This window comes from Rhinopithecus roxellana, chromosome 8, assembly GCF_007565055.1.
Source record: "Rhinopithecus roxellana isolate Shanxi Qingling chromosome 8, ASM756505v1, whole genome shotgun sequence".
Lineage (NCBI taxonomy): Eukaryota > Metazoa > Chordata > Mammalia > Primates > Cercopithecidae > Rhinopithecus > Rhinopithecus roxellana.
In genome coordinates this window covers 117,884,191-117,903,755 of record NC_044556.1, presented here as the reverse complement: position 1 = coordinate 117,903,755, position 19,565 = coordinate 117,884,191, and the positions used below count along the sequence as shown (strand labels likewise).

The window sequence follows — 19,565 nt, the reverse complement described above, 5'->3', positions numbered from 1 at the left end:
TTCCACTGGACCCCACCCGCGCCTCGGGGCGGGCCAATCCTGGCGGGCGGCTCGGCCTGCGCAAGCGCGCTGCCAGCAGGGCGCTGGGCGGACTCGGTGAGGTGATTATTTTGGCACCTGTTGCCGAGGCTCCTCCTCCGTCTCTCCTGCCGGGGCGGAGGCGGACCAGGGGCGGGCCGTTGGCAGCCTCCGCCCCCTCAACCTTCGCGGGGCGCGGGCGGCAGCTTGTTGGTTCACTGCGGGGCAGCGAGAGCCGCGGGAAGGGCTCTCCAGGCGATATACGGACGGCAGGCGTCGTGGCAAGGAAAAGTAACTAGCTCCCCTTCGTTGTCAGCCAGGGACGAGAACAGAGCCACGCTCCCACCCGGCTGCTCACGATCCCTCGGCGGCGATGTCGGCCGCCGGTGCCCGAGGCCTGCGGGCCACCTACCACCGGCTTCACGATAAAGTGGAGCTGATGCTGCCCGAGAAATTGAGGCCGTTGTACAACCATCCAGCAGGTAATGGACCCTGAATGGCTCCTTATCGAGACCTTCCTTCCCCCTTCCTCTAAAATGGACCTTTTAGAGGCCCTCTGACAACTGCCACTAGAGGCATCCCACAGCCCCAACTCCTTCCTTCCCTTCAGGTGAAGCCGTTTACTCTCCTAGCCTCTGCATTTCACCCTCTCTCCTGCAACATCTCTTCCTAAGCCAACGTATCTCAAGTCAGCGCCCTTCCCCACCTATCCGCTCCCTTACGCAGGACTCCAACCCAAACCTGACCTCCAAATTTGAGCCTTCTCAACTTCTGCGGCCACGAAAGTGTCTGGAGCCACCATGAAACACTCATTCTTTTTCTCTTTTCGAATTGTGGCATATTAACCCACACTAGGCAGAGCTGGGTGGGTGGCTTGTCGCACTGTAAGGTTTGGAGTAAAGGTCACACTTTCTTCAGCTACTCCTGGCAGAGGCCTGCAGACTGAGCCCTCCCCCAAACTGCATGCTTTACTTCATCCAGGGTTGAGTCAGTGTCATTTCTCATCCCATAGGTCCAGTGTGTTTCTTTAAATCTGTCCTTATTTATGAAATTGTTGAACAAGCTCTACCCAGAGCTTTTTGTGTAGACAGACCTGGATTTCATTCTCTTCTACCACTTATTATAGTTGTGACCTTGAGCAAAAGCCTAGATCTCTGTTGTGTAATATGCGGTCTGCGAGAATGACAGATAACATATGTGCTTGACTCTTTGTAAATGCTCAGTAAATGTTACATCTCTCTTGGCCTACTGGAAAACTTGTGTTCTTGTGGGTAAAAAAAAAAAAAAAAAAAAAAAAAAAAAAAAAAAAAAAACTCTATAAGAAACTGAAACATTCCAATCCCTTAAGATCTAGAATTCTGTTACCTCTTCTCTAAAGTGAGTTGTAATAATACTTATTTGGCTAGAGGCTAACGTCAGATATGTTCTGAGGTCTTTTTCAAGCCTAAGACTTGGCAAACTAGAAAATGTGTTGTAAATTGAAAGACTAGAGTAGTACCCGAAAAGTGGCTTTTTTTCTCCTACATAGTTAAAATCTGTATTCTGCAGTTGGTATCATTAGGAAAGTTGTCTAGTTCTCCCATTATCTGATTATGAACCAGCTCTCTGTAGTCTGAACTGGTTACTAAATCTGACTTCCAGTTTGATAATGGAATGAATTGAACATCCGAATTATACTGTACTTTAACCCTTAATATTATTTACTGCAATATTGAACCCATTATAAAACTGATCATTAAGGAGAGTTTATTTGCCGTTTAGTTCTTTTAACATTTAGGTTTTTTTGGAATTATGCTCTGTTTTGTGGCATAATTTGTGGCATAAGATTTTCAGGAAAGGAGGGTTGAGCTATGCTTTTGGTAATAATATGGGCTTTACAGAGTCAACTGAACGTGAAGTCAACTCTGACCCTCAAGCTTTGTGTTTTAGCTGTAGGATAAGGGCATGGCAGAATAAGGGTAATTTTAAAATACTTAAAATACTACGAAATTGGAGGGTAGTCTTATCTTGATCCTTTCCAAGGCTTTAGTTTTTAGCCACCTGTAATTATTGCTTAAAATACTAGTCAGCTTTCAGAATGAAGAGGGATTACCTTTCACTTGTAGGATGTGCATTTCATCTGAAAATCCTTGGATTCATTCAGTTATTTTAACCCCCTTTTTCAGTGTAGTAAAAGGAGCTAGGCTTTGAAGGGAGATAGACCTATGTTTCAGTCTTGGCTGTGTGACCTTGACCCTAAATTCCTGCCTTAGTTATCTAATCTATAAAATGGGAGTAATTATATCATCATTTCAGGATTGTTGTGAAAATCAGATGATCTAATGTCTGTCTCCAAAACATGCAGCACAGCGTTCGCACTTAGACTCTCAATAACTGTCAGTTCTAAGATTTGAACAACGTACAGAGTAAGGATATCTATTACAGCAAAATTATTTATGATCGACAAGTTGGAGGCACACCAGTATAGAAATGGAGGAACTTGAAAAATATGTTGACTAATGAGTATGGAATAAAATCTAAGGAAACACTGATTATTGTCTTAAGAGTTATCCAGAGTGAATATTCAAGGATTTTGCATACTATTTTGCCTAACAGTATTTGTTATTGAATTATCATTGAAACATTTGTCTAGATTCAACTACAAGGAGTTTATTAAATGATATGAAATGCTATAATTTTAACAGTTGGAAATCATACATTGCTGATTCTAAATTTTTGAGATTTAATTTTATCGCTGACACTGTATGTCTCAACAGGTAACAAGAATGTGTTTTTAGTGGGGCACGGTGGCTCACGCCTATAATCCCAGCACTTTGGGAGGCTGAGGTGGGCGGATCACCTGAGGTCAAGGGTTCAAGAGCAGCCTGACCAACATGGTGAAACCCTATCTCTACTAAAATACAAAAATTAGCCAGGCGCAGTGGCAGGTGCCTGTAATCTCAGCTAGTTGGGAGGCTGAGGCGGGAGAATCACTTGAAACAAGGAGGCGGAGGTTGCAGTGAGCCAAGATCGCACCATTGCACTCCAGCCTGGCAAGAGAGCGAGACTCTGTCTCAAAAAAAAAAAAAAAGAATGTTTTTATGTATAGATATATATTTTAGTCACAGTATTGCATCTCTGACCTATGACCCAGAGTTTTGAGGCTCTCATTATCCATTTGCCTATGTGTTGTTGCTGGCATGTCATGATCTGCCTCTGTAGAGAAGGAATAGAGTTCTAGCCAAATGTGTCCCAGTCAAGTTCCTCAACTCACAAAAAGGATGTCAGTCCCCGCATTATCCCCCACCTGACTATAAAATATGTGACTCCACACTAGCCAGTTGCATAGCTGTACTCCAGTGTTTGTCAAAGAAATAACCTTGAAGTTATGTTGCCCAATGTTATTTTTTCTTTTCTTTTCTTTTTTTTTTTTTGAGACAAAGTCTTGTTCTGTTCCCTAGGTTGGAGTGCAGTGGCATGATCTGGGCTCACTGCAACCTTGGCCTGCTGGGTTCAAGCGATTCTCCTGCTTCAGCCTCCTGAATACCTGGGATTACAGGCGCGTGCCACCATACCCAGCTAATTTTTGTGTTTTTAGTAGAGACGGGGTTTCCCCATGTTGGCCAGGCTGGTCTGAAACTCCTGACCTCAGGTGATCCACCTGCTTTGGCCTCCCAAAGTGCTGGGATTGCAGGTGTGAGCAACCACACCTGGCCTCAATGTTTTCTTAAAAGCTTAATTAAGGAAAACAAAAAATTAGCAGTGGAGGAGTGTCATTTATTTGTATTTGTGAGTTCCAGAACGGGGTGAGTCATCCCAAGGGGTGCACACAATGAAACATTGGAACGTAAGAAGAAAATCATAGAACTTCTATTAACATTTACTGTTATTTCATCCATCTAAATTTTTCATTGTGTGCACATTCTGTAATACAAAAATATATTAGGGCAGTAATTCTATATAATTTATAAATATATAAACGATTTATAAAGAGGATGTATGCTCAAATTGTTTTTTACTGATGGGGCATATGTTCAAAAGGAGCTGGAAGACCACAGCTCTGAAGAGTCTAAAAACTATCCTTTGGTGAAGTTAGTCCCAAAAACAGCTATCCGAACCATATCATTTTAACGCATTGTAGCTCTCCTTTTATTGAATTACATTTTGGCTTACATGGAAGAGCTTTTGAAAAAATAATTCTCTGAAACTTGTTGCAGTGCTTAGTGTGCTGGTGCTGAGAATATCATTCTCAACATTACATGGGTTCCCTCTGAAGACTCATGGGAAAAGTTACTTTAAATTCTAAATAAGAATATTTGCATTTTTCCTAGATAAGATAATTAGCTTAATTTTAAAGACCTAGAAGATATTTCTTTTTAAATAAAAATAAATTAAATGAACCAGTGTTATCAGTGTTTATAAGGAAATATCTGTATCATAAAAATTTTAAATTCAGTGCTAAGAGAATTGATGTTACAGTAGATAGTTAAATACAACTTAGTTCAAATATATATTGTTCTATTATATGTAAATAAAATCAAATGTGGACCAATAATCAGTGTACATACCTACATAGTTTCAGTTGCATCTCTGTTAGAACTTATTTTGTTGCCACAGATTGTCAGTGAAGAATCTAAATGCCAGTCTAAGATATTAATATATGTCCATATATATTCTTAAGTGTATATTTAATATGTTTAAATATTTACACTAAATATACATATATTATTTTTAAAGCAATAACTTTATTTAAAGAGATAACTAAAATAGATGTAAAATTAGAATTTCAAATACAATTGTAAAATATTAGTGAAAAATAGAATATCTTCAAACAATCAGCTACCAAGAAAGTTGAATTATTCAATATTTATAGAGGGCCTATTGTATACTATTCTGGCAGTCGGGATAAATCAGTGGATAAAATAACAACCCACCCACCCAGAGTTTATATTCTCAGAAGAGTTCATAAAAAGGAATATCACCCAGGCACAGTGGCTCACACCTGTAATCCCAGCGCTTTGGGAGGCCAAGGCGGGCGGATCACCTGAAGTCAGGAGTTGGAGACCAGCCTGCCCAACATGGTAAAACCCTATCTCTACTAAGAATACAAAATTTAGCTGGGCATGGTGGTGCGCACTTGTAATCCCAGCTACTCTGGAGGGTGAGGCAGGAGAATTGCTTGAACCCGGAAGATAGAGGTTGCAGTGAGCCAAGATCGTGCCACTGCACTCAATCCAGCCTGGGTGACAGAGCGGAATATCACCCTTGATGTAGTTGTTCAACACTTAACATATTTTTTCTGTGCTATCCTGCTTTTAAACTAATTTTAAGAAATTAAAACTGTTTATGCAGATGTGCTAAAGGAGAAAAAAGCCCTAAGAAAAGCTATAAATAGCTTTTCATTTCCAGGTCATGTAAAAATATTAATTTTGCCTATAGCAGAGAATGAAATATGTTTAAAGTGCAGTATGGTATAGTAGAAAGAGGACTGGGATCAAAGAAACTGTGTTCTAGTCCTTGCACTATCCAGAATTCACCCTAAATTTCCTGAGTGTAAGACAAATTACTTAACTTGTTAGTGTCTCATCTTTTTCATTTATAAAAATGAGGGAGCTTGGACTTTCCTTAAAGTCTTTTCCATCTAATAATCTATAATTTGGTATTCTCTTAGGACTTTTCCTACATTCAGAACCTTCGGGAAACTCAGATTTCATTGGAGAAAGTCATATAATTGTTAGATGATGATTTAGGGATCTAGTTTTTTATCCTTGCTGAGTTATTTATTTTGAACAAGTAATTTGTTTACTGGGCCTCATTTGCCTGATTTATGAGTGCCTACAGTAGATGATTTCAACAGTCTCTCTAAATCTAAAAGTAACTGATTCTTCGTACCTGAAGAAATAAGTAAATTTAAAACGTATCATCCCTAAGATGCATCTTGGCTATTTTAGTCGCTTTACCTGTTCTTTACTCTGGAATTTCAAACCAAAGTGTATTTTCAGTCAACATTTTAAAAAACATTACCCATGATGTTTTGGGTACTATTTTAGTGATAGCTATTTCCAAGGCATTGTGGAAAATATTAAAATTATATGGTTCTAAATGGTAGCTTAGTCATGTTCTTAGTGTTAAATCAGAACTAGCTTTGGCACAAATAAAAATGAATGATTTTTAGCCATCAGTATCCACATCAAAGATTAACCTTTACATATTGGAAGGATTTGTATCTAGTTTGTCACATGATAGTAAACAGGTAAACTTGTGTAATGTAAGGAATTAAGAGGGGTGTTAAAAAGTAACAAAGGAGTGGCATGAAAGGGATGGGAAGAGGTAGGGAAATTTAGTGATTTTATGACCTCTTAGCATTCAGTAAGAAACTTGATTTTTCACAGAGGGATATAGTGAATACCTCAATTCAGTATTTGTAAGTGTGTATATGTGCTTGAGAGTGAAAATTACCTATTCTATTCCAAAAAGTAAGTCTTTACTTAGGGAGGGAATCATATATACAATAGGTGGCCTACTTTCTGGGTAAAATTCATATAATATTTTATTAACAGTAATTTCTCTCAAATAAGGAAATTAGGAAGTAAGTTTATGTCAGTTTATTGATAGGTTCATCGAAGTTCAAGGCAACTAAATTTGTTAATTTGAAAATTTCTGTCATTATTTGCTTATGGTGTTCACTTGTAGAATTTCTCAAATTCTATGAAAAGTTTGAATTTAAAAACATGAGTTTCACTTTAAAAATAAGACAAAACACAAAATAACTTATAGTCTGTATTTTTCATTATTCTTGAAAATAGTTCATAGTTTAAAATGTATAGACTTTTTTTTTTCTTTTTTTGGTACAGAGTTTTGCTCTTGTTGCCCAGGCTGGAGCGCAGTGGTGCAGTCTTGGCTTACTGTAACCTCTGCCTCCCGGGTTCAAGCGATTCTCCTGCCTCAGCCTTCCCAAGTAACTGGGATTATAGGCATGTGCCACCACACCCGGCTAATTTTGTATTTTTAGTAGAGACAGGGTTTCTCCATGTTGGTCAGGCTGGTCTAAACTCCCCACCTCAGGTGATCCACCTGCCTTGGCCTCTCAAAGTACTGGGATTACAGGTGTGAGCCACCGTGCCCAGCCTAAATGTATAGACATTTTAAATATTTGTTTAATGTTTCTAAATTGTCAGCATTGGAGGCCTTCTTCAACATCCAGTAGTAGTGTTCTAAGAAACAAGATGAAAATGTGTTAATTGTTTTTCTAAAAGAATATATAGTATGTCTGATGTGGACAATTTTCTTCATCTTGGGCTATAAATTAATGTCTTATGAGGAGATTTTTCTTCAGTATATTTTCAGCAGTTCAAAGTTTCCACCTAATCAAGTTATTTCATTTATCATAATGGATGTTAGCCAGGTATCTGTTAGTTTATACATCTGCTTATTCTAATATCATGGTATTATAATCATTTCACGTGTCATAATTATCTATTTTTATGCTCTCCCATGAGAATAGCTGTGTCATTGTACAGAACATAAGCCTGTGTTTTCTAGGTCTAGAATGACACACGTGACATTGTATTGTCACTATTTGAGTGATACCTATTTCTAAGTGCTTTGTTTTGTCAAAACTTTATGTTTAGAAATGTTGAAGTAAGTTGGAATGTTTTTTCACTACCATATCCACTGTTGATCAATTGCTGTTTTCTGGAAGACACCCTCTGTATCTGATTTATATATGTCTAAATGTACTTGTCTAGCTTTATTTGACTTATTTACTCTTACAGAAAAAAAGCTAAGAAATGTTAATTGAATGCTAATTAGCATTAAAATGAAAGGGTTAAGTTTTCTTTAAAATTTTGTTAACCCATTGTGTGACCATTTTTTCTTTTTTTAACAGTTAAGAAAACACTGTTTGCATTTGTAGATATTAGACTCTGATTTTGTCACTTGTCCACATCTTCTAGTATCTCAGAAAAAATAGCAATTTAGAAGATCTTATGTATTTGCTACTGCTATTTTTCTGTTTAGTACATAGCAGTTGTTAAACTGAAATTAGAGCTTGTTTTCATAGTTTAAAATTATTCACTCACTAAAATACCTCTCTTGGTCCAGGTTCTAGCAACCATAATTTGATGTCTGAAGTTTTTTCAGTTCTTGTTTGGTTTGGTGGGGAAGGGCATGCTGTTAATATTGTAAAACTATTACCTAGCTCCGGGCAGTTTAGTAAATTAGTTACCAGGCAAACTTACTGAAAAGACTGACTGTTCATTAACCCCAAAGGATCAACCATTTAAGCTTGTCAACCATTTAAGCTTGGAACCAGAATCTAGAGGCTTTTCTCAGAAAACAGTTTTGGGGTGACAAGAGAAAGTCCAGCTTTGAAATAGAACAAGAGAAGTCTACTGAAGAGTTCAAAGTAAAAATGAACACCCATTCAGTGAGAGACTAAAACGATACACTGACTGACTCTTGACTAAAACAATACACTGACTGACTCTTGACTGATGAAACTCCATGCCAGGATAAAAATTAAACTTAGTAATTGATAATGCATATGAGCGAGAGACACTGTGTGTGACAAAGAAAAATGAACCAGGTGTAATGATAGGAATCCCAGAATCTCACCCTAAATTTCCAGAGAGTTTGAAAAGACTGTTTTATAGGATTAGTGTATTATGTTATCAGACTCGGGAAGAGAGCCGTGGTCTAAGAGTAGAGTAACTAATAAGTGAAATCTAATATATCCTTGGCATAAAGGGAACCTAATGTCCCTAGAGATGAGTAAACAGCAAATTCCAGCCTTGAGGATGAAACAGTGTTGAGGCAAATTCTGGGTCAGACACAAAGTTTGAATATCTTGATTAGCGTCTATCCTGAACATGGTGAATCCAATTCAGTTCTGTTGCCACATACTTATTACTTGTCAAGGAAGTTAAGAAACGGACCTTGTCTTGGGGTTAATATGACAAATGCATAAATAATCATTTTAACAGAAAATGATAGAAGAATATACAGGCTGCTTTGGTAGTTAAGAGAAGGAGCATTTAGCCTATCCTGTAGTTTTTTGGTTTGTTTTTTTAAGGCTTCCTTGGGGAGATGCAACCTGAGATGAGTTTCTGATGGATAGGAGTTAGGTAAAGACTAAGCAGGATATTGAGAAGGGACAGCATAAACTGAAGATCCATAAAATAGCATGAAACTGGTTGAATGTTTGCCCAGCTTATCAGTTGGCCTAGGCCAGGATTTCTTAACCTTCTACTTTCTTGGAGCAGCTGTCCTGTACATTGGAGGATGTTTAACAGCATCCCAGGCCTCTACCCACGAGATGGCAGCAACAGCGTCAGCAGCAGCATCTGCAGCAGTTGGAGCACCACAGTTGGGCAACTAAAAATTCCCCTGGCGGGGACACTCCTGGTTAAGAACCGCTGACCTGGGCTGAGATTTAGTTAAATTAGGATTATATATTCTGACACTCAATGGCTTCATGTTTTCTTTTATATTCCCCTTTTTCCCTTCATAAAAATTTCTTTTCAAATTCCAGCCTAGTCTTAACCAAAGAAGAAACTAAATTATTTTATATCTTGTAGAGAGAAAAGGATGTGGCTAGAGTTCTATATGTATGGTGGCTGTGCCCAGAACAATGCTGTTTAGAGAACTGGATAACAGAAACTGAATATAGATAGGTTTTTCACTCAGCTATAAGAACATCAAAATTTAGAACTCCTTTATAGTTTAAATTCTCTCACCAGCTGTTTCAGCACTGTTTCTAGATTTATTCTACAACTTAAAATACGGAAAATTCAAACGTACACAAGAAAATGTAAAAATGGTTAGATACCAGATGTATGTGAGAAAATAAAGTTTAACATTATAATGGACTGAGTAGGCCCACAAGGAACCACAGGATTTGTGCCATGATCTTTCTAGTGTTTGAAGAATTATTCTAATGATGATACCCAGCTTCTCTGAAGAATGAGAAAATGAAATTTAGATTGCTGTAGGACTTTAGGATTAAATTAGAAAATCAGCAAGCATATTTTAAAACTATTAAACGCATAAGCCAGACTTATCAGATATTTAAGTATCAGGCTGATAAAAACAACTTACGATTTTAAAGTACTTTCAAAGTTATTTGTGGCCAGGCACGGTGGCTCACGCCTGTAATCCAAGCATTTTGGGTGGCTAAGGCAGGCAGATCACAAGGTCAGGAGTTTGAGACCAGCCTGGCCAACATGGTGTGAAACCCCGTCTCTATTAAAGATACAAAAACATTAGCCGGGTATGGTGGCAGGCGCCTGTAATCCCAGCTACTTGGGAGGCTAAGGCAGGAGAATCACTTGAACCCAGGAGGTGGAGGTTGCAGTGAGCCGACATTGTGCCATTGCACTCCAGCCTGGGCAACAGAGCAAGACTCTGTCTCAAAAACAAAAAAAAGGTTATTTGTATATGTGTGTGTATATATCTATATATTGTATATACACATACATATATATTACAGTAATAAATATTAGTATAAACTGCTTCCAACTCTACTTGCTAACTTTCCTTTTTATTTAATATTCTACATTGTATTAGGTCATAGGGATACAAGTATAAATAATATTGAGCCACTAGCTTCGAGGAAGTCATAATCTTGATAGATACATACATTTACAAATAGAGTAAAATATGTAAAATGTACTGTGGTAGATTTTAAAATGACATTGAATTAATGAATTTGCTGTAAGAATAATGTGAATTAGTTTGAGAAGGATAAAAATATCGAGGACTATGTTAAATTGTGGAGGATAGAATGTGTAGCATTGCTATCACTTAAGGCTAAAGGCAAGTAGTTTGCACTATCTGGTAATACTTTTCAAAACCTACATACTAAGCAAAAGTTGCAGGGAAGCAACTGCCATTTTTACATTTTTCAAATTTTGCTGCTTAATGTTAAGATTAACCAACTATTTGTTATAGTAATTCAGCCAAAATGCACAAAAATGGGGTGTTATCACTGGGTTCATTTTCACTTGGGATGAGAGTATTACTTGAGTGTAAAACTAGTATGAAAGTACATTAGAATCAAGGTTCCCTAAAATGTTTTTATATGGCAGTATATTTACTGAAAAAATTTTGCATATAGTTGAACCTGTGCAGTTCAAACCTGTGTTATTCAAGGGTCAACTGTACTGTAATACTGTGGTAACTCTCTAAATGTTAACTGAAATACAAAGTATGCAAAAAGCATAGTAAAAGTGGTTAAAAATAGATTGATAAATCTTTTGGTTTTTAAAATTTGGTGACAGCTGTTAAAAGACATGTATAAGATATTTGGTTTATTCCTGAATTTTTCTTTTCTTTTTTTCTTTTTTCAGGTCCCAGAACAGTTTTTTTCTGGGCTCCAATTATGAAATGGGTAAGTCTTGAGTTTTTGCAGAAGCTACTGAAAGAAAAATTCCTTAATAGGAATTTACTAATTTGAAGTAACTTTTATGAAGAATATGCTTTAGAATATTCTTGGTATGCCTTTCAATTATTTCATGGCAAATATTCTCAGACATACCATTTTCTACATAAAGCAACTATCTACTTTAGTTTTTCTGAACTCTTTAGATAAGAGGCCTTCTGGGAACATACTTGTTACCAAAAAACTTACAATTGTGTACCATAGGGACATGAAATTTCATTCTGAAATTTTATTACTAAGTAAAGCATTAAACTAGTTAGAACCCCCAAGTTAACTTTTATTATTAATTAAGTATGAGAACTGAAGGTGCTAACACCAAAATATAGGTAAGGCAAGTTAGTCTCAAAAAGCAGATGGATTTATTCGGGTATAAATATTACCATTTGGTAAATGTCGGAACCTAGGACTTCTGACTCCAAGCCCAGTGCTTTTACTCTTCCCCAGAGTTTTCTTTCTTAAAGTTCTCACTTAGCTGGAAAAAAAAACAATTGTGGTGGCTGTTTGTAGCAAATCATTGATTTTATGTTGAAAGGGCCAGTTTGGTTCTATAACTGTGCTTCTCAGTGTCATTTGAGAACTTGTCAGGCCCCATCACAGACTTACTAAATCTAAAACTCTAGACGTGGAGTCCAGTGAGATGTGTTTTCATAACCTCTTCAGATGATTCTCTGATGCCCTCTAACGTTTGAAAACTACTGGTCTGTAGGCTTTTTTTTTTATGTGGTAAAATACACATAAAATTTACTATCTGAACCATTTTCAAAATGTACAGTTCAGTAGTGTTAAGTACATTTACATCATTGTTAACCAATCTCCAGAACCCTTTTTATCTTGTAAAAGTAAGACTCTGTACCCATAATTCCCCATTCTCCTTCTCCCGGTCCCTGGCAACCACCATTCTACCTTCTGTCTCTATGAATTTCACTACTCTAAGTACCTCTTGTAAATGGAATCAAAATGTATTTGTCTTTTTGTAGTTGGCTTATTTCACCTAGCATAATGTCCACAAGGTACATTAATGTCACATGTGTCAGAATTTCCTTTCTTTTTAAGGCTAGATAGCATTCCATTGTATGTATTTACATTTTGTTTATTCATCTATATGTTGATTGGACAATTGGTTTGCTTCCACATTTTTGCTGTGAATAATGCTACCATGAACATTGATGTACAAATACCTTTTTAAGTCAATACTTTTAATTCTTCTTAGTATACACCCAGAAGCTGAATTGCTAGATCATATGATTATTCTGCTTAATATTTTTTGTTTTCCTCAGCAACTACATTATTTTACATTTCTACCAGCAATTCATAAGGGTTTTAATTTCTCCACATCCTCATCAACACTTGTTAACTTTTGATGGGGGAGCGTTTTTGTTTTCATTTTTATGATAGGCACCTAATAGGTGTTAGATATCTTGTTTTTATTTGCATTTCCCTGATGATTAGTCATGCTGAACATATACTTATTGTACTTATTCATCAGTTGTGTTTTTTCTTTGGAGAAATATTTATTCAAGTCCTTTGCCTGTTTTTAATTTAATCAAGTTGTTTTTTGTTGTTGTTGAGTGATGGGCTGTTGTAATTCTCTTAAATGTACTATTAAAATGGTTAGAACAATTCAGAAACTCAGTTGTAAATTCAAGTGGTTGAGAATGTTAGAGTTAGAATTGGTTATGACTCAATCTATGGCCTTGGACAAGTTTAGTCTCTTTGTCATTTTTGTCTCCTCAACTATGAAGTGACAAGATTAGAATATAAGTGATTTGGGAACTGTATTTTACAGAGATCTAGGAAGCAGTTTTGTTTTTTTTTTTTTTTCGTATCTACGTATTGAGAAAAGATCCTAAAACCCGCTGTACTAATGGAAGTTACATTACCATTTCCTTCTTTCACCACCTGCACTTAAAATTACGTAGTAATTATATGTCTTTATAGTGAAATTGATTGCTGAAGTATCCAATCATTAAAAAAGTTTGAGTGATTTCATCTGTTCACAATAAATTTAGGGGCTTCTTTGACCTCGAATTTACCACAGTTTAGGAGTTTATTGATTTTATCAGTAACTTTGGTGTTTATTTGACCTGGTTCATTACTGTTGTGAGATGTTGACAGCATTATATACTCATAAATGCCTTCTTGACTATCTGTCTCTTTAAGAGCATCTATTTTAAGTACATGCTGAAATCATGCATAGTCTCCAGATGACAGCATAGCAATAGAAACTTCTGTGTTTTGTTCTCTGGTCGGGAGACTTCTATTAGATACTTACCTTATGTACCTCTTACTGTGTTTTATTATCCCAGAGTATTTGATAATTAATCTGTAGAATTCTATACATGTCACATAACAGTAGCTTCTGCAAGCCACATATGTTCTATAACATTAAGACTCTTAGACTGTGTGCCTTCAAACATACAACTGTAGTAGAGTCCTTCGTAACCACTTTAGTTGAAACCACATAACTAATCATAAAGGTCAAAGTGGATAATCTGGGGAAAAAAAACCTATGTACCTTAAATATTTTATTTTAACCTAAAGGATATAAATATATATTCTTTGACAATCAGTCTTTTTTAAAGCTAAAGCTTTTATTTGTGTATGGATTTTTGAGCTCCACATTTTCTATCCTGGATAAATTATACTATAGTGCATCCTATATAATTTCCAGCTTAGTTTAAAAAAAAATTTATTAAATCATATAAATTACATTAACAAGTAAAACTGGCATAAACAGATTGGGGGACAAACATAGTGACTTGGTAAAAATACAGCTCATTTGGTGGGAGTAAAAACACATGATTGCAATAGAAACAGTGTTAAAAACACAGAAGAGAAATGGCCACATATATGCTGATGTTAAAGAAAAGTGGTCTTACAGCCAGGCCGGGCCTGATGGCTCACACCTGTAATCCCAGCACTTTGGGAGGCCAAGGCAGGCGGATCACCTGAGATCAGGTGTTTGAGACCAGCCTGGCCAACATGGTGAAACCCCGTCTCTACTAAAAATATAAAAATTAGCCAGGCATAGTGGCACATGCCTGTAATCCCAGCTACTTGGAGGCTGAGGCATGAGAATCGCTTGAACCTGGGAGGCAGAGGTTGCAGTGAGCAGAGATCGCACCATTGCACTGCAGCCTGGGTGACAGAGTGAGACTCTGTCTAAAAATAATAATAATAATAATAATAATAATAATAATATATGATCTACCCAAAAAACTAGAATTATAGCAGGTTTTCTGATACTTATACTTTTAAAAAATAATTCATTAGAAGCCCAAACTTCAGCATCACACAATATACCCATGTAACAAACCTGCACATGTACCCCGAATCTAAAATTTAATTTAATTTAAAAATAATAACATTGGCAGAAAACATCAAAGGAAGAATCTAGACAAATATCCTTAACAGCTTTCAGGTATATTCCATGCTAGTGGTTAGTGGTTCCTGACATATATAAAGAATATATAAATTCATATGTGAAATAAGTAGACAAAAAAACAAAATATATATGTGCATATAATGCATACATATATATCTAATCTATATATCTACTACTGGCTTTCAGATATATGAGGCTGCTTAGTGTACCTAACAAAGTAAAATTAGTTCAAAAAGCAGTTTTTTAATTCATTGTGCTTTTTTGTTGTTGTAGTCTACATTTTCTTAATGAATGGATACTAAACTTATAGCTGCTAACTTATGGAAATCTCAAAAATGTTTTGTGCTTAATTTAAAGTTAAAACTATTACTCCACACTCATACTTTTTTTCTTTCTATGTGTTAATCTGTAGGGGTTGGTGTGTGCTGGATTGGCTGATATGGCCAGACCTGCAGAAAAACTTAGCACAGCTCAATCTGCTGTTTTGATGGCTACAGGTAAATTAAATAAATATCTTCTGTGTTCCTTGTAGAACATAAATGATTTTTGTTTTGTTTTATATCAGTTTGTTTAGTGGCTTAGTGTTTGAAATACACCCACACACAAAGGAATTAACAGTATTTTGTCTAGGAAGTTATTAATTATGGATGGGAGAGTCAGAGGAAGAATAAGTATCTGAATGGGCTTTTGTTTTTCAGGTTTTTGCCATGAGCAAAAGTGAGAAGAAAATTACAGTTAATAGTCACTTTACTCTAGAGATTCCTCTTTCATGTAAGAATTGAGTATTTTCTGTGACACTAAGCTACAGAAACATTATTGAAAATTCAGAATATAGCATTTCTTTGTCCCTCATCCTACATTATTGTTGTAATTACTTTACTCAATATTAAGTATTCACTGAAGTTATTGCAGCAGTATGTATGCTTTTTAAAGTAACATTTTGTTTCAACAGGGTTTATTTGGTCAAGGTACTCACTTGTAATTATTCCAAAAAATTGGAGTCTGTTTGCTGTTAATTTCTTTGTGGGGACAGCAGGAGCCTCTCAGCTTTTTCGTATTTGGAGGTAAGCCTACCAGAGATATTTTTAAAACTGTTTCAAAAGCTACTCAGGTGGCACTAAATTTTTTAAAAGATTCATATATAATGCTAAGACAAGAAGTACCTAAAGTAGAAATTTAACATTTCTAGAAAAGTCTAGGGGTTTACGAATAAGTTTACCAGTTAACTGGCTAAAATCAGTTAAGCAGTATGTTACCTTGTTTTTAGATTTAACTGTGCATCATTTAGATGGTTAACCATTTCACATAATCTCTTTTATTAAGACAATATATACAGTTTATGATTTATTAATTTCTTATGTAAACCTTTTATCACTTTCAATTGTATATAATAAATTGGAACTTAAATGTATTATGTAGTATTGGAAATGATATTTAGAGTGAGGTCTTTGCTTTGATTGGAAAGTGTTCCATGAGCACTGGAAATTTTTAAACTATTTACTCAGTAGTTAATATTGTCGGTGACTTATGATAATGACATTATGATCAAATATTTGAAATCAGGATCTTTTGAGAAACCTAGGAGGTATGGTTGGCTTCATGGAATAAGTATCCTTCTTGTGCTTATACTATTCTCCATTCCATTATAAGCTGGGAGGAATAGTAAATGAAGCCCGAGGAATGGCAGAAGGGAAGGAAAGACTGACTCTGTGGTTACTTCTTTGGATTGAGAATTGAGGAAATGGTCCTTAGCATTAGTGAATTTAAGTGTTTACAGGCTGTTAACCCGATAGCCTGCCTGCATCACAGAAGTATGTTTTACCTTAGTGGTTAGAAGTATATTTTACTTTAGTGATATTTTACTTTAGTGATTAGTATATTTTACTTTACCTGTTGATCTTATTCTTGGGAAAGGTGCTTTGTGAGTATAAATTTAAAAATTCTAGATGACCACATTTTACTAAACTTTATACATATGTTCACATGTTTGTCACACTCTTGTAGAATTCTAGAATGAGAATATTTATTAAAGTAATACTTTTGCATAGGAAACTATATGTCAGCTAAACTGTTAAAAGTTTTGGCAGGCCAGGCATAGTGGCTCATGCCTGTAATCCCAGCACTTTGGGAGGCTGAGGCACGCAGATCACGAGGTCAGGAGATCAAGACCATCCTGGCTAACACAGTGAAACCCTGTCACTACTAAAAATACAAAAAATTAGCCAGGAGTGGTGGCGGGTGCCTGTAGTCCCAGCTACTCAGGAGGCTGAGGCAGGAGAATGGCATGAACCCCAGAGGCAGAGCTTGCAGTGAGCCGAGATCCTGCCACTGCACTTCAGCCTGGCGACAGAGCGAGACTCCATCTCAAAAAAAAAAAAAACTTTTTGGCAGTTGTCATCTTATTATCTGAAACAAAATCCAGATGCAAATGAACTTTTTGAATCCTTTACCTTCTGCCTATTTCTACCTATAAGTGCCCCAGGAAGATTCTGTTTACAACTGTATAGCTACTTGACCACCAAGAAAGAAGAAATGGAGTATGCTTTCCATTCTCTCCTTACCATAAGTTTATCTATTATTATTGATGATTATTTTTCTTTCTGTTTTCTTTATAGATATAACCAAGAACTAAAAGCTAAAGCACACAAATAAAAGAGTTCCTGATCACCTGAACAATCTAGATGTGGACATGACCATTGGGACCTAGTTTATTATTTGGTTATTGATAAAGCAGAGCTAACTGTGCATTTGGAAGGCACAATAAAACTAACTGCAACTGGTAGCTAGTGCTTGATTCAATTGAAAAATAAAGCAAACGTAATAACAGTCTCTCTACATGACTTAAGGAACTTAGCTATGGATATTAGTAACATTTTTCTACCATTTGTCCATAATAAACCATAGTTGCTCATATATACCCCCTGCCTCCTTCTGTTCCAGTCAGCCAACATGTGTACATAAAAGAACACACAAATTCAAGAAGTTGGAAGATTAAATTATCTGCTTATTTAGTGTAGGATGGTCAGGTAGCTAGCTATAAGTGAAAGGAAATTTTGCTGAAGAGACTGAGAAATGGGTAGTGGAATGACTATCAAGGTGACCTCAAACTATTTAAAAACATTTTACTTGCCATGAAGATTCTTGATGATTTTTGTATAAATGTTGTATAAAATACTTTTACAGCTACAGATTTTTAAATAGGATCATTGTAAAGATTAATGAGATAATGTTTTAACATAGTGCCTGGTCCCTGATAAGTGTTAAATTTTTCAATTACCCTCAGTAACTGATACAATGTAGCAGAAAATACTCTATATTCAGACAGACCTGAATTTGAATCCCAGCTCTATGACTTATGTATTGTGACTTTTTTTTTTTTTTGAGACAGGGTCTTGCTCTGTGGCCCAGGCTGGAGTGCAGTGGCGCGATTTCGGCTCATTGCAAACCCTACCTCCTGGGCTCAAGCGATCCTCCTGCCTCGGCCTCCCGAGCAACTGGGACTACAGGCACACACCACCACACCCAGCTTATTTTTGTAGAGGTAGGGTTTTGTCATGTTGCCCAGGCTGGTCTCAAACTCCTGGGCTCAGGTGATCTGCCCGCCTCGTCCTCTCAAAGTGCTGGAATTACAGGCATGAGCCACCATACCCAGCCTATGCTGTGACTTTAGACAAGTTAGGAAAGTGCCTAGCAGAGTACCTGGGACATAAGTAGGTTTTCTGTAAATGTTTGTGACCTTTGGCTCCGTTGTGAGGAGAGACTGAGCATACATTACTCCACACTACAGATACATCTATTTGATTTGGCTTTCAATGTGGAGTGCTGAGCTTTTTTTCTAAAAGTGCTAATAAAGCCAGTCCTCATTAAAAATATAGTCAGATGAGTCAGCAAAGCAAGTTATTTCAAAATTTGAAGAAACAAGACAAAACAACTTTTTGATTAATACTGTAACCTATGAAAATTTGGCAGTTAGCAATTGAAAACCTTGTATGTTATCATTTGTCCCTTAACCATGGTCTACCATTAAAGGAGAAAAGATTAGAGAGCTTGACATAGTCCAAAATGAAGCGGTTCTGAAGGTCAAATTATTACTGCTTTCATTTCATAAACCACACTGTTAAATTCATTTGTGGCCAGGCACGGTGGCTCAAGCCTGTAATCCCAGCACTTTGGGAGTCCGAGACGGGCGGATCACGAGGTCAGGAGATCGAGACCATCCTGGCTAACACAGTGAAACCCCGTCTCTACTAAAAAATACAAAAAACTAGCCGGGCGAGGTGGCGGGCGCCTGTAGTCCCAGCTACTCGGGAGGCTGAGGCAGGAGAATGGCGTAAACCCGGGAGGCGGAGCTTGCAGTGAGCTGAGATCCGGCCACTGCACTCCAGCCCGGGAGACAGAGCGAGACTCCGTCTCAAAAGAATAAACAAATTCATTTGTGTGTTTGACATGGGTGTGCACACATGTATGTTTTTCCTAGGTTAAGCATTTAGGAAAAACATTATGAAATATGACATAGACACAAAAAGTTTATTAAAAATTTATATGTGGACTTGGTGTTTCACTTCCTTTTCGTTAAAACATCTTTTCTATACGGGGTCTCCTACGTCCCTCTTGTCAAATTTATTGTAGCATTTAGATACAATCATAGGCATTCCTCCTTTCTTGTTTCTCAGAAGTTTCATTGACCAACAGCCATCACTTGCTTCTTTTCTGCCCCAAAACTCTTTATCCTATTTTTTAATC

At 36.7% G+C, this 19,565-nt stretch overlaps 1 protein-coding gene across 1 annotated transcript; it reads left to right on the top strand.

Moving 5' to 3' along the window:
* Window positions 1–40: 40 nt before the first annotated feature.
* Window positions 41–17,739, top strand: MPC2 (mitochondrial pyruvate carrier 2). Its single transcript, XM_010371789.2, has 5 exons — window positions 41–500; window positions 11,346–11,386; window positions 15,235–15,319; window positions 15,775–15,886; window positions 17,438–17,739. The coding sequence occupies exons 1-5, from the start codon at window positions 392–394 to the stop codon at window positions 17,472–17,474; spliced, it is 384 nt and encodes a 127-aa protein (XP_010370091.2). The 5' UTR covers window positions 41–391; the 3' UTR covers window positions 17,475–17,739.
* Window positions 17,740–19,565: the final 1,826 nt, after the last annotated feature.